This window comes from Kogia breviceps, chromosome 12, assembly GCF_026419965.1.
Source record: "Kogia breviceps isolate mKogBre1 chromosome 12, mKogBre1 haplotype 1, whole genome shotgun sequence".
In the NCBI taxonomy this organism is placed as follows: domain Eukaryota; kingdom Metazoa; phylum Chordata; class Mammalia; order Artiodactyla; family Physeteridae; genus Kogia; species Kogia breviceps.
Window position 1 is genome coordinate 88,912,241 of NC_081321.1, and position 16,347 is coordinate 88,928,587.

The window sequence follows — 16,347 nt, forward strand, 5'->3', positions numbered from 1 at the left end:
CTTCTTATGGAGACCTCGTTTGTTTTCTGTAATTGGTGAACCAGAAGGTAGGACCATTTTAGCCAGGAAACATGCAGATGGAGTATTCGGGCAGATGTCAATTCTCTGTCAGTGTTCCTGTTCCCCTTTGGGGCACACCAGGTGCTGGGAATATATTAGACATGAAAAATTTTTGCCTAGCAGTAAATATTTTGCAACGTCTTTCATGTCATAAAATATGTCTCACTTTAAGCAAGTGTCTCCCATAGGTTTAAAAGGGAGAATCTTTTGAGTGGGATATGACTTCTTATTCTGATGTAATAAAGTCTCTTTTCCCAATCTTCTCAGTTTATAATCAGGAAGAAGATTCTTTTTATGTCCACCATGATATCCTGTTGTCTGCATACCCTTTGAGTGTGGAATGGCTGAATTTTGATCCTAGCCCAGATGATTCAACTGGTAATTAGAAAACTTGAGATTGCTCAATGGTTCTACTCCTATGTGTTTTTCCTAGCCACATAAGTTACCTATTTTGTGTGAATGTTTTCATAATTATTGATGTTTTATGAAGTTAATGTTATTTTATGAAGTTATATAGTTCTCCAAACACAGTCACTTAATTGTTTTGGGTCTGTGTGTCTCCAGACTTTGGACAGGCTAAGGAGGTTGCTGCTCCACTGTAGGTAGAAGGACAGGGCCTAGAAGCTTTGGGTCTGCAGAACTGTGTGAAGGTCTCCTAAATACCCAAACCTATAAACTGGCATGGTGTGTCTGATGTTACCAGCTAGAGTTTAGTGCATGACCCTTTTCAGAAAACATCAAGGTAAACCAAAATGAAGAAAGAATTGGGCTCTCGTGTTAGTCCCTTTGGCCGTAGCTGCACAGTACTAGTTGCCCCTGCATACTTCTTAACAAGGATAAAAACTGTTAATACTCATACCTTACATCTTGTTTGCAAAGCCTGTTCACATTCGTGATCTAAACAAATCCTCATCCTCACAACAGTCTACGAAGGTAGGAAGGGTTTTCTCATTACATAAGTGAGGACCCTGGGACGGGGAGGCCCTTGTTATTCAAATTGTGGTGTGAAGACCGGCAGCACAGCATTGCCATCACCTGGGAGCCAGTTAGAAATGCAGTTTTGGGCCCCACCCAAGACCTCCTGAAACTGAATCTGCATTTTAACAACATTGAGGTGGTGCACACACACATGAAAGTTTTAGAGAAACTGCTCTAAGCCATGACTCAGTTAATCTGAAGTGTAATGTATTTCATTAGGTGTTGTATTTTAAATCATAAGTATATCATCTCCTCCTGTAGGAAATTACATTGCTGTGGGAAACATGACCCCCGTTATTGAAGTGTGGGACCTTGATATAGTGGACTCTTTGGAGCCAGTCTTTACACTTGGAAGTAAGCTATCAAAAAAGAAGAAAAAGAAAGGAAAGAAGGTAAACAAGCTAATAGATATTTAAACTCTGATGACAAACAGAGAGGTTTGTGGGGATGGGGGATGGGAACATGCACTTTTTCAATTAGACACTTTTGGTGAAATAAGACAGGTAATTATGAAGTTATACTCTAGTTTCTAGTTTTGAAAAGCCCATCCAAAGAAAAATTGACTTCTGATTATATAAAACCTCCACTGGCACGTTATTCATCCTTACACAAAACAAATTACTCTTAAGGTTATGATCTTCCTTCATATAGAGTAGCTATTCACACTAATATGCTATTTTTGAACTTTTAAAATATTTCTATTTAGCCTTGAGTATGTTGAATTCTAAATATCCATGTATTAATTTCTGTAGCTTTTAAAACTCAGGTTTTTGGTGGGGGAGAGATGGGTGGGGTGGGGATTGACTTGTAGAATTATAGCACCTAGATGAAGAACTACTATAGCTTCTTCCCTGTAAAGAACATTTATCACGTCTCTCAAGTAAGAGGAGGAAAAGGTGTTTCTTTCCCTAGATATTTGGGCAAGTTTACTTAAAATAAGGTTTAAAGAATCTTTCAAATTAATATACCAATTTTATTTGGGCGTGTACTTTAATACCAAAAGTAATTAAACAATTATTACAGAATTCCTCAGCAGATGGGCATACTGATGCTGTCCTTGACCTTTCTTGGAATAAGCTGATCAGGTAAAAAGAAATACCATTTGCAGGATTGTTAAAGACGGTAACCATTGTGATTTTACCTCCTGTCTACACTTCTCTCTCTACATTGTGAGTTTCGCATCTTTGTGTCCATGTTTTATTTTCTTTTCCTGCAGTACAAGCTGCTAGAAGGCAGGAGCTTTGCTGTCTGTATCCTTGCACCCCCCAGCATCACCTGCCAGCTCTTCACTTAGTAGATGCTCATTACATATTTGGGGACCAAGTGCCCTCCTCTCCAACACCACTGGGAAAAAACAGTATGTACTGCAGTGCCAGTGGTGCGGTAGAATTGTTTCTTCAGGGAAGACGTTTTTCTCACTACATTTAGTCTTCACATCTCATCCACGTGTTCTTTATATATATATATTTATATTTTTTTTAACTGTGGTAAAATATATGTAACATTACCACTTTAACCACGTTTAGGTATACAGTTCATTGGACATTTTTGCACATTGTTGTGCAAAACGATTACCACCATTCAACTCCAGAACCTTTTTATCTTCCAGAACTGAAACTATATGCCCATTAAACAATAACTCCCCATTTCCTGCTCCCCCCAGGCCCTAGTAACTACCATTCTACTTTCTGTCTCTATGAGTTGACTCCTCCAGGTACCCCTCTTTTTTTTTTTAACATCTTTATTGGAGTATAATTGCTTTACAATGGTGTGTTAGTTTCTGCTTTATAACAAAGTGAATCAGCTATACATATACATATATCCCCATATCTCCTCCTTCTTGCGTCTCCCCCTTGTAAGTGGAATCATACAGTATTTGTCCTCTTGTGACTGGCGTACTTCGCTTAGCAAAAGTTGTAGCATGTGGCAGTATTTCCTTTCTTTTTAAGGCTGAATAATATTCCATTGTACATATATGCCATATTTTGTTTATCCATCTGTTGATGGACTCCTGGGTTGTTTCCACCTCTTGGCTCTCGTGAATAATGCTGCTGTTATTGATACAGATATAAATAACATGGACTTACGTGTATTTGTTAGAGTCCCTGCTTTCAGTTCTTTTGAATATATAGCCAAAAGTGGAATTGCTGGATCTGATGGTAGTTCTATGTTTACCTTTTTGAGGAACCACCATACTGTTTTCTACAGCAATTGAACCATTTACCTCCCCTCCAGCAGTGCACAAGGGTTCCAATTTTTCCACATCCTCTCCATCACTTGATACCTTCTGTTTTTGTTATTGTTGTTTTCATAATAGCCATCCGAACAGGTGTGATGCGGTATCTCATTGCAGTTTTTTAAATAAATTTATTTATTTATATTATTATTTTTATTTATTTATTTGTTTTGGCTGTGTTGGATCTTTGTTGCTGTGCACAGGCTTTCTCTAGTTGCCACGAGCAGGGGCTCCTCTTTGTTGTGGTGCGCGGGCTTCTCACTACGGTGGCTTCTCTTTGCAGAGCACAGGCTCTAGAGTGTGCGGGCTTCAGTAGATGTGGCGCACGTAGTTGTGGCTCGTGGGCTCTAGAGCGCAGGCTCAGTAGTTGTGGCGCATGGGCTTAGTTGCTCCGCGGCATGTGGGATCTTCCTGGACCAGGGCTTGAACCTGTGTCCCCTGTAATGGCAGGCAGATTCTTAACCACTGCGCCACCAGGGAAGCCCTCGTTGCAGTTTTGATTTGCATTTCCCTAATGATTAGTGCTGTTGATCATCTTTTCAAGTACTTATTGGCCATTTTTGTATATTCTTTGGAGAAATGTCTATCCAATTCTTTCTGTCCATTTTTCAATTGGGTTGTTTGGTTTTTTGTTGTTGAGTTGTGTGACTTCTTTTTATATTCTGAATGTTAATCTCTTATGAGATTTATGATTTGCCAATATTTCCCCCCATTCGATTGGTTGCCTTTAACTCTATTGAAGTGTCCTTTCATGCACAGAAGTTTTTCATTTTGATGTAGTACAGTTCATTTTTACTTTTGTTGCCTGTGCTTTTAGTATTATAGCCAAGAAATCATTGCCAAATCCATTGTCATGAAGATTTTCCCCTAAAAGTTTTATAGTTTTAGCTCTGAAGTGTGTGATCCATTTTGGGTTAATTTTTCTATACTATTCTATACAAGGTAAGGGTTCACCTTAATTCTTTTGCATGTCGTCCACATATTTTTCATACTTATCCTTAAACAACAATTACTGCAAAGGGGCCATTTTCCTGATAGTATAGTTGGTTTGAGGGGCTGCTAAGGCAAGGGAGGTAATAAGCATTAGGTTGAGTACAGCTTACTTAAGGGTGGTAAGAACAAACTGGATTACCCAGGGCACTGTTTTTAAAAGCATTTCTATTACACTGAACACTTTATAATTGTGAGCATTCTAAGGAAGATCCCAGAGTGCTGGCTTACTGAAGGATATCCTATCTTATTTGTGTTCAGACCTCTTCAGAGTTACAACTAGTTGGGGAAATGGACCTGAGAAAGTTGTTTAGGTTAGTATTTCCCAAACATAGCTGCAAATCAGAAATTTCTGGGTAGCCCTTTAAAGTACAAGTTCTAGTCTCTAATCCCCCAAGATTGAGTCAGTCGTTCTGGAGCAGGGGTCCAAGAATCTGTTGGTGGTTTTGTTTTTATTTTCAAAGCTTCCCCAGATGAATCTCTTGCTGCTGGGCTACAGGCAGGTGTTCGGGTTTTGCTTGAATTGGCCCTGATCCTGACGAATGGGCAGATAAATAAGATCTAATAATGAGTGTACCATGCTTTTAGAAACCCAATTTTATTTATAAATTCTAATATAGCAACTGTTACTTTGAGCAACTGAAAGTTATTTCTAATGGAACAACCTCTCGTCAGTATTCCAACTGACTCGTCAATTCCTTTCCCCAGCCACAATTCCCTAGTTCCGTTTAGACCCTTATCAGCACCTGTACTCCCTTCCTTCCCCATTTGCACTCACATCTCTCTGACTTCAGTGCCATACATTTCTTTGCTCCTTCACTCTCCTTTCTCAATCTTATTTTAGATCTTGGTTCTCTTTTCCCCTTTCTTTACTGAAAAGGTACAGTATATGCTTTAAAATATGTCCCGTACTGTGGTGCACAGAGTTTAGGATTATGGTGAGGAATAACATGTTGACCTTGTTACTGGTGGGGCCCTTGATTTCTAGTAAAATCCTCCCAGGAAAAAAAAAATGCATGTTCTCTGCTAATTCATACTCTCGTTGGAGTGCTCTTCTTGCAGTTGTAGTGTTCAGAAGTTTTGTTTTTGCTTTTTTAGCCTCATACAGTAAGAACTTTAATGTGGGGGGAATCTCAGATATTTTTGGAATGACTGGGATGAAAAATGTACTGTGGAATTTTAACTTTTTGCTGTTGGGAGACATAGAATATAAATAAACTAGTTACTGGGAATTTAAATTAATATTTAGTTTATAAAATGCTAAGGACTTAAAACATTGTGACCTGTATGTGGGACTTAATGGTAGAAAAAAGCTGGCATGACCTGAATATACATGATCCTCTTAAGGGACCTTGCATATATCACTGAAGTGTGAGTTACACAACTGAAAGTAGTTTGTATAATGGAAGTAATTTATTGAGGAAATAATATCTGAAAATGAGTCGATCAGCATTTTATTTCAACAGTATATTGGTTTTCTGAACAAAAACATTACTGTCACTAATGCCCTCATTTTGTGTTGAGCCATGTTAAAGTTTGATGTTGAAGAATGAGCTTTCAGTTTCAGGAGTATCTGTATTTTTAGGAGGCAGCTAACATTTATCAAGGGCCTGCTGTGTCCCAGTTAGCCAGGTTCTTGCATAGCAGCTCTTTGAGGTTGGTTGTTTCATTCTCATTGGCAGGCAAGTGGCAGCACCAAGACTCCATTTCAGGTTTTCTGGGCCCTAAAGCCTGTGTTCCACTGTAGAGCTACGTTATTAGCACTTGATCCCTAAGAGGTAGATGCATTGGGTTTTTTCTGTTAATAGCATGTAATGCTCTTTTTTAAGGAAGAAAAAAAAACAGTTGAGATGTAATTCATACTATATGACCTAGCCAAGTACACATGTCATGAAATCCACTCTTTTAAAGTATGTAATTCAGTAGTTTTCAGTATATTCACAAAGTTATGCAGCCATCACCACTGTCTAATTCCATAACATTTTTCATCAGTCCAAAAACCATGCCATAGCCATCAGCAGTCACTCCTCGTTCTCCTGTCCCACCAGCCCCTGGTAGCTACTCATATGCTTTCTGTCTCTGTGGATTTGCCTATTCTGGACATTTCCTAGAAATGGAATCATATAATATGTGGCCATATGTATCTAGCTTCTGTCACTTAGCATGTTTTCAAGGTCCATCTGTGTTGCAGCATATATCGGTACATCATTTTCTATTGCTGAATAATATTCTCTTGTATGGATACACCATATTTTGTGTATCCATTCACCAGTTAATGGACATTTAGTTTGTTTTTGCCTGTTATGAATAATGCTGCTGTGAACATTCATGAACAAGTTTTTGCATGGACATATGTTTTCATTTTCTTGGATACATACCTAAGAGTTTAATTGCTGGGTCATATGGTAGTGTCTCTACCGTTTACATTCCCACCAGCAATGTAGGGGGGTTCCAGTTTCTCTACATCTTGCTAACCCTTGTCTGTCTTTTTCATTATAGCCATCCTGTGAGTATGAAGTGGTATCCCATTTTTTTGATTTGCATTTCCCTAATGACTAATGGTGTTGATCATCTTTTCACATGCTCATTGGCCATTTGTATATCTTCTTTGGAGAAATGTCTGTTCAGATCCTTTGCCCATCTTCTGATTGGGTTTGTATTTTTATTATTTGGTTGAGAGTTCTTTATGTATTCTAGATACAAGCCCTTTATCACTTATATGATTTACAAATATTTTCCCCTGTTCTGTGGGTTGTTTTTTCACTTTCTTGGTAGTCTTATTTGCAACACAAAAGTTTTTCATGCTGATGATATCAGTTTATTTATTTCTTTTGTCGTTTTTGCTTTTGGTGTCATATCTAAGAAACCATCGCCTAACCCATTGTCATGAAGATTTATACCTGGGGTTTTTTATTTTGTTTTTTTGAGCACTTTGTAGTTTTAGCTGTTATGTTTAGTAGACCTGTGATCTATTTTGAATCACTTTTTGTGTATAGTGTGAGGTAGGGCTCTATCTTCATTTTTTTGCTGTAGAATATTCAGTTGACCCTGAGTCATTTGTTGAAGATACTGTTTTTTTCCCCATTGAACAAAGAATGAATACTCTTGGCACCCTTGTCAAAAACCAGTGAACATAAGAACATAAATTTGAGGATTTAATTCTGGACTCTTCTATTCTTTATGTCTGTCCTATGCAAGTACCACATTGTTAGGATTACTGTTATTTTTCGGTCAGTTTTGAAATCAGGAACTGTGAACTTTTCAACTTGCTCTCCTTTTTTCAAGATTATTTTGACTAGTCTGGGTCCCTTGCATTTCCATATCAATTTTAAAACCAGCATTCAGTTTTCTGCAAAAGGGTCAGCTGGAATTGTGGTTGAATCTATAAATCAATCTGTAGTTGGCAATATTTCTGTCTTAATGTTAAGCCTTCCAGTCAGTGAGCATGAGATGACCTTCCATTAATTTAGATACTCTTTAATTTCTTTCAACAATCTTTTATTGTTTTCAGTATATTAAAAATCTTGCTTTTCTTTTGTTAAATTTATTCCTAAGTATTTTATTCTTTTTGATGGTATTCTAAATGGAATTCTTACATGTAATCCTCTTGATTTTTAAAAGATTACCTGATTTGTTTCCTCCCTTTCTCAGAAATGTGCTGGCCAGTGCATCAGCTGATAACACTGTTATTCTGTGGGATATGTCCTTGGGGAAACCAGCAGCCAGCCTAGCCGTACATACAGACAAGGTATGGTGATTTAATGGATAAAAGGGAATCTAAAATATCTGAGACATATATTGACTACAAATAATCCCAAACATTTATATATGGCTTTTTGTGAATTACAAAGTGCTTTGACATGCTCTCTCACTGGATCCTTCACAGAGCCCTTTGTGATAGTTATAATTACCCACCTGAGAGATGCAAAAATGGGTGCAGAAAGGTGAAGTGACTACGAACATTAGTGCTTTGCAGCATTTTTACAGAGGCTCCTAAAAAGGGGTGAAGGGGTATCAGTCACCAAATGGGGTTAAAGAATTTAACAGATGTTACTACAGAACCCAGGGATCTAATGTGCTAATGTACATTGTGAAACTTCCGGAACGTGTGGAGTTGCCCAGTAAGTTTGACAGCTCCCATTTTTTCTCCTCATTATACTTTAGCATTTGAGGGACATAGGTATACTGCCAAGCACAATTTGGGAAATGCTGCATTGTGTCTTTAAGTGTCAGCCTTTGTTCGGAAGTATGTTTTGTCCTTTTGATTATGCAGTACATTTACGTTTCTTTAAATAGTACTACATTTCAAAGGGAAAAATCTGCAGAAACACTGCCAAATTGAGTCTCACCAAGTATAAGGCAGTTTTACCAAACCAAAATAAACATTGATCTTTTCATTTATGTTTCTTCCTTTTAGGTCCAGACTCTCCAGTTTCATCCATTTGAAGCACAGACTCTGATTTCTGGATCATATGATAAGTAAGAAAGCATTTCAGGAATTATTGCTGTCGTTTTTATCCTCTTGAACTAATTGAGAAAGTGTCACTTGATGCTCAGGTAGAATTTATTACTGAGGCTTCTATGTGTTTAAATTTGTAGGAGTACTTATTTGTCCTTTCAACTTGATGCTTTCAATCTGCAAGGGAATACGGTTCTGTTATAATGTAGTTCCTAACTAGCAACTACTTTGATATTTTTAGAGGGTGTATGAGTTAGACATTGCTGTGAAATAAGCTATCCCAAAATTCAGTGACTTAAATCAGTGAACATTTATTTCTTATCCCCTGCAGGGTTGAGCTAATCGAGGGTAGATTGAACTGGTAGCTCTGTTAATCTTGGCTTGCTTAGGCTGGGCCCGGAGACATGGCTCTCTTCCTTGTGTTTCACATCTTCCTGGGACCAGCAGGCTGGCCCACACGTGTTGCCATAGCAAGGTCAGGAGTACAAGCACAGACACCAAGGCCTCTTAAGATCTGGGCTCAGACCTAATACACGTCTGTCTTACTCTTGGCCAAAACCGACATCACATGGAGTGGGAAATGAACTCTGCCTTTAGGGGGGGAAATCGTCATATCACTGACAGAGGGCATGGATGTAGGGAGAGGTGAAGAATTGGGACCACTGTGGTCAGCCACGGGGTTTCCAGTCATATGTGTGCTTTTTACAGATTGGGTCTGAAGGTAGGAGAGGTAGCTAGTAGAAACAGAAACCAACTTGCAGTCTTTATTTTGATTCCTTACCCTTTTGAAGAGTCCTATATTTACATTTTTTAGTTGGGATTCATGCAAAAAATGCAGAAGTTTATTTATCAGTTCCCCCAACACAGTAGCCTGCTTGTAAAGAGTAAATGTGGCTGAGATGTGAGTTATCTGGCTCTGAGCACTACTGGGAAATTAGAAATTGTCCCGTTCTTTTGGAAATAGAGAGGATTCATCTTGGAAGTAGAGGATTCAGTCTGGGGGAGGTCAAGGCCACTGTGACATCCAGAGCTACCAGTGTCTTCAAGTGACAGGACCAGAGTCTACCAATTAGTAAAAATTAACTCTTCTACTTTTAGATGAGTTGAGTTTTCTACTTAAAATAGGCTTTAAATAATTGGATCTTGATTTCATGGTGTTGTTTTATTACCATTTCATTTAAAATAAGCTAAAACATACAGGAAAATTGAACTCTTAAAACCCTAACTTTGCCTGAACACGTCCAGGTCGGTGGCTTTGTATGACTGCCGAAGTCCAGAGGAAAGCCATCGAATGTGGCGATTCAGTGGGCAGATCGAGAGAGTGACTTGGAATCACTTTTCACCTTGTCATTTTTTGGTAAGAGTGTGCATATTACTGTTTGTTTTTCAGGTTATTAATGACTTTTTTTCTTTACTTCCATTGTAGAGAGAATCTCTGAAAAGCTTTTTCTGTATTAACAGTGTGAAGTATTTGGGTTTGGGTTTTCTTTTAAAAAAAAAAAGATATTTTTAATAAGAGAACAATGGATTTGCCACAAAAAACAGTAAACATGTAAATGATTTTGCTAATTTCCAATCATTCCAAAGTGTGTTGCATTTTATTAGTTGTAATTAGTTGATCATTTTAAAATTACTTTGAAATACTAAGCATGACTAATATTCTTATGTTTCTTAATGGTTAAAGCAATCCCCCAAAAATAGTCCTTTATTTATATATTAGTACTTCAGTGGAGCTCCAGTGATGCAAATGCTAACCTATTTATTAATTAATATAGCACTTAATATACCACCATCTCCCAGATAGAAAGTTTACGATAATTTTGTAAATACCCTTAATATCTATAGGATAACAGCTTTCCATGTAGGATCCAAAGATGCCACTGACATTTCAATCCATGAAAAAATAAAATCCCACCTTTTATCCAGAAGGGAAGATTAATTAGAGAAATTGTGATACATCCATATATTGCCTAATTTTCCTAAAGCAAATACGTAGTGCTTTGTAAATGAGGAAAGGAATTCTTTAAAAAACAGCTTTCTTAAAATATGTGAACAATTTTAATAAGTTTCCTGCACTTGTGGGAACATGTAATCTCCTCCGTGTGGAGTTGCATGCAGTTAGTTCCCAGCTGAGCTCCCTTAAGCCAGATTTTATCTTACAGTTACCAGGAGTGAAGTCTGTTATATTTGAATGTTGTACTGTACTTTGGCTCTCAGCAGGCAGGCACACATATTTCCTGAGGTTATTTGCTAACAAGTGGTTATCAGTACTAAATTCACAAATATTTAGGGAAATGGAAAGTAATCAAAATAAAATGGTTTACCTCTTTTCCCTCCAGTCTCAAACGATGGGATGTCCCTCTTCTTCTGTTTTCATGCCCATCTGCAGCTCCACCTTCAAGACTGCATCAGTTGTACTTTATTCCCCCTCCCTTTTTCCTGTCCTGGCTGTTGCCCTTGGCCTGTATATAGGCTCAAGTTTCTGTCTCCTGTCCTTGACTAGGTCTCTTAATTCCTTCAAAATTTTCTCTTCCTTTCTTCAAAGTGGAACTGTAATCTGCCTTTCAATCCTTTGCTGATTAAAGCTCTTTGCCAAAATATTGACAGCATTGTCACTCCTTTCTTCAGAACCCCTCTTTCCTTGGCTTCTTTAACATTCTTTGTCATTCCCTCCTCCCTCTTTGATTCTTACTTCTGTGAGCTCCTCCTCAGCCTCTACCGTCAGTGGCTGTGCTCTCCAGGTCTCTGTCCTCAACACAGTGCTCTTAATTATACACTCCTGGGTGTATCCCCTCTGTTCTCAATGGATGTAACTTCTACCTCTGTGCTTCCATATCTCTGCAGGCTGTATCACTACCACAGCTTCATACTCGTATCCAACTGCCTAATAGACATGTCAGCTAAACTAGTCCTTGTAAGAACCAACTTGACTTATCCACAAGTAAATTCTTTATGTCCATGTTAATTTGTAATAAGCTCTTCAGGTAAGTCAGGTACATAGCTGATTTTCACAATGATTTATACTATTTACCCATTGCTAAATTTTATTGTCATGTAATATTATTACCTTGCCCATCTTTTACTCTTTCCAGGCCAGTACAGATGACGGCTTTGTATATAATTTGGATGCACGTTCAGATAAGCCAATTTTTACACTTAATGCACACAATGATGAAATTTCTGGTGAGCAAGAAACTGTTTCTTTCATCTCTATTAACCTATGATGAAGTAAATTTATTTCAAAGTGAGAGTCTCTGAACTAATCTTCCTCTAGGTCTTGATCTCAGTAGTCAAATCAAGGGCTGTCTTGTGACTGCATCAGCGGACAAGTATGTGAAGATCTGGGACATATTAGGAGATAGGCCAAGCCTAGTTCACTCTAGGGACATGAAAATGGTAAGAATACCCCTGGGCATCTTGGGTTTTTTCTGTTTCTGATCTGTCGTTTGTCTTTCTCTAGGAATCATTGCACTAAAGAATATGGATTTGTTGGGAGGTTAATTTGGGGCTTAGTCAAATTTGTGGAAGTTTTATATAAATTAGGACAGTTGGGGAGAAATCAATAACTAGCTGGTTCCTTTTCCACCTCACATGATTAACAGTTGCTGGGGAAAACAAGGATGATGAGGGGGTGGTTTTCAAGGACACAAGTGGAATGGCCACATTTTTTTTTAACTTTTTATTTTATATTGGAGTACAGTTGATTAAACAAAGTTTCAGGTGTACAGTAAAGTGATTCAGTTATACATACACATGTATGTTCTTTTTCAGATTCTTTTCCCATTTAGGTTGTTACATAATACTGAGCAGAGTTCCCTGTGCTATACAGTAGGTTCTTGGTTATCCATATTAAATATAGCACTGTGTACATGTCAACCCAAATTCCCTCCTCCCTTTCCCCCCAGGTAACCATAAGTTCCACAATTTTTTAACCTTAAAATCAGGACCATCCCAGGAAATCTTGAACCTTTATAGGGCACCATAGTGGTTGAGGTCAGTTTATCACCTACTTCTTTGTATAACTAGTTCTTACTACACTGAAATTGATTACTACATAGTAGCAAGAGTTTTAGAAATAACTGGAATTCAATAATTCATTCATCAAATATTTATTGAGCATATACTGTATGCCAGGCACTAAATTATAAAAATTAAATTGCAGACATAGAACACTACACACAGCTGTTTAAAATTATGTGTGTGTGTGTATATATATATATATATATATATATAAATATCTGTGGAAAGGCAGGTTACAGAGCAGTTTTTATAGCATCATTCCATGCATATATTTAAATACCTTTAAATATTTAAATATTTATATTTTTAAAATATAAATTAAATATATATTTTTAAATACCTAAGTCTTTGAATGCTTATATTTAAATCTAGAAGACCCTGTCCCAAAACATGAACAGCTGGTTATCTCAGAGTGATTTTTATACTTTTTTTGTATTTTCTATGATGTGTATGTGTTATCTAGTAATAAAGTAAAAAAAAAAAAATTTTTTTAACAATTGAATAATGACATCTGGTATCAGCATCATTACTTCAAAAGGAGAATTAAAGTTTCTGGGGATATTTAGCAGATTAGATTAATTAGGAAATCCTTATTAGAATGACCATGGAGATGAGACCTAAGTGGTGAGAGCATACACCTGTCCTCACAGAATGTCCATCATGCTGAACTTGTCCAGCTTTGTATTGTAGAGATAGTCCTTCCAACTTGACTGTGAACTACCTTTACAAGAGGCTTGAAAGATTCTGGTGAGTTGGTTTTGAGTAACCATTCCAGTCATAGGTTCTTGTAGACAGGAGTAGGGATCGAGATTAGAGCTTTCTGGAAAGACTGAAATCACTGACTTTTGTATTATCTTCTCAGGGAGTTCTCTTCTGTTCTTCCTGTTGCCCTGATTTGCCATTTATTTATGCTTTTGGAGGCCAGAAAGAAGGGCTTCGGGTCTGGGATATAAGCACAATCTCTTCAGGTAAGAATCTTAATTTCCTGCTTTTTCTGGATGAGTTCTGTAAGAGTTAAAGTAGTAGAATCTGTGGCTTGAATACATTAAGGAGATAACGAACGTGGATCCAGTGTTCACCTCTAGTACAGTCTGTTTAGGAAACATAAGATCAAATTGTAATTTGGAAATGTTCATGTTTGCAAATTTGTTTTTACACTTTAGATAATTTTTAAATATCTTTGACAAAATTTGAATTTTAAAAATGAAAGATTTTATTGGAAAGCTGGAAGGATATATAGTGTGGTCTCAAAGAATGGCCCTCCTCTTTCCAGTTCCCAGTGTGAATAAATCTGCCTTTTTTCAACTACTCCCTAGAAAATCTAGCTTTCCTGAAGGGGCCACTCTGTTCCCTTCTATTACTTCCTGATTCTTCCCTCCACTGGGGTCCTAAATCCAAAAAAGTTCTATTTTGATCATGATACAGAGAAAGATTAAGGTAGGAAACAATCAGAAGTACAATAAGGGAAGGACAGAGTCACTGTTATAAGGGCTTGGACATCTGTTATCAAGGTGGATTTGATAAATCCAGGACAAGGCAAAGAAAGTAAAGTATTTTAAAAAAGGACCAATTTAAAACAGTTAAAACCTCAGTCAGAACATTATCTTGGACTTTTGAGTTGGTTACTTACGCATTTATAAAGTGCTAAATATATATTTTTCAAAACAAAATCACCACCACAGGGTAGAGAACCCCATTGCTCATGTCTACATTTTAGTCTCTTTTTATAGGTTCTTAGTTTTCTGATCTGGTAGCTTCTTAACCATTTATTTATGTTTTAGTAAATGAAGCATTTGGAAGACGAGAGAGGCTTGTTCTCGGCAATACAACAAGAAATTCATCTATTAGTGGCCCTTTTGGGAGCAGGAGCTCAGAAACACCAATGGAGTGAGTCTTAATGAAGATCATACAATTTCCTGTTTTATTTACCCTAACTCAGTTTTTAAAAGCTGGCCTAAAGATGTTCCCTGCTGCAGCCATCAAAATGACTGAAACAAAATTGCCTGACATTCCTCTCTGCAGCTATGGTGGCAGCACAAACAAACAGGGCTGGTCTGTGCTAACCTTTCAAGCGTGTGGTATATAGGGCTCCACTTGCATTTCTTGAAAGGGATAATAAAAAAGGTTTTTAAAAAAATAATTCCTTAAGTATGCCATCTGTCACAGGTAATCTAGGTTTGTAAAATAAGTAATACTTCATAGAATTTTAAAAGAGGAAAATCCTCTAATCTTAAAAGATGGGTAAACCCAGCCCTGGAAAAGTGGTAATTAGGCCAAGATTGCACCGTAGACCATGAGCACAGGCAGGTCCCTCTGGGACTACACTTTCCTGACTCCAATAAGTGCTCATGACTTAGAAGTGTTCTTAGTGCTACTCTCTTAAAAGTGGCATGCCTTTTTTTGGCCATAGCATAGTGTTCAGTGTTACCAAACAAAAGAGGCATTACATAATGATAGTCCAGCAAGAAGATACAGCATTTGTAAATAAATATTTAGCTACCCTTATGTTGGGTGAATAAATAAAGCAAATGGTAAAAGAGCTAAGAGGAGAAGCAGCAATACTTACTAGTAGGAGACTTTAAAAGATTTCAAACAAACAACTTCACTTTTCACCTCAAGGAACTAGAAAAAGAAGAACAAAGCCCAAAGTTAGTAGACAGAAGGAAAAAGATCAGCATGGAAATAAATTGAATAGAGGCTAAAAAGACAATAGAAAAGATCAATGAAACCGAGAGCTACTTTTTTAAAAGAAAAAACGGACAAACCTTTTGCTTGACTCAGTAAGGGAAAAGAGATGAGGACTTAGAACTGAAAGGGGAAATGTTATACCTCAATACCCCAGAAATACAAAGGATCATAAGAGACCACTATGAGCACTGTACATCAACAAATTGGACAACTACCAAGACTGAATCATGAAGAAATAGAAAATCTGAACACACCCAATTACTAGTAAGAATGTTGAATCAGTAATCAAAAACCTCCCAGTAAAGTCCAGGACCAGATGGCTTCACTGGTGAATTATACCAAAGTTAATACCAGTCCTCAAACTCTTTCAAAAAATAAAAGTGGAGGGAATACTTCCAAACTCATTTTAGAAGGCCAGCATTACCCTGATACCAAAACCAGACAAGGATGCCACAAGAAAATTAAAGGCCAATATCCCTGATAAATATAGATGTGAAAATCCACAAAATATCAATAACAGCAAATTGGATTCAGCAATACATTAAAAGGATCATACACCATGACTGAGTCAGATTTACCCCAAGGATGCAAGAATGGTTCAACATCTGCAAATTAATACAATACACCACATTAACAAAAAAAAAAAAGGATAAAACTCATAGGATCATCTCAATAGATGCAAAAAATCACATCTGACAAATTCAACATCAATTTATGGTAAAAACAAGGTGGGTATAGAGGGAATGTACCTCAACATAATAAAGAACATGTATGACAAGCCCACAGCTAACATCATATTCAGTGGTGAAAAGCTCAAAGCTTTTCATCTAAGATCAGGAACAAGACAAGGATGCCGCCACTCACCACTTTTATTCAACATAGTATTGGAAGCCCTAGCCAGGGCAATTAGGAAAAA

At 37.3% G+C, this 16,347-nt stretch overlaps 1 protein-coding gene across 1 annotated transcript in view; it reads left to right on the forward strand.

Annotated features, from left to right (window-relative positions):
* The window catches only part of PWP1 (PWP1 homolog, endonuclein), a 28,972-nt gene extending 14,089 nt beyond the window's left edge, over window positions 1–14,883 (forward strand). Inside the window, exons 6-15 of the mRNA XM_059082014.2 lie at window positions 328–438; window positions 1,300–1,430; window positions 2,062–2,123; window positions 7,916–8,012; window positions 8,682–8,743; window positions 9,969–10,080; window positions 11,816–11,906; window positions 11,998–12,119; window positions 13,606–13,711; window positions 14,525–14,883. Of these exons, the coding sequence (XP_058937997.1) occupies window positions 328–438; window positions 1,300–1,430; window positions 2,062–2,123; window positions 7,916–8,012; window positions 8,682–8,743; window positions 9,969–10,080; window positions 11,816–11,906; window positions 11,998–12,119; window positions 13,606–13,711; window positions 14,525–14,634 (1,004 nt within the window). The 3' untranslated portion in view covers window positions 14,635–14,883. The remainder of the gene's footprint in view (window positions 1–327; window positions 439–1,299; window positions 1,431–2,061; window positions 2,124–7,915; window positions 8,013–8,681; window positions 8,744–9,968; window positions 10,081–11,815; window positions 11,907–11,997; window positions 12,120–13,605; window positions 13,712–14,524) is intronic.
* Window positions 14,884–16,347: the final 1,464 nt, after the last annotated feature.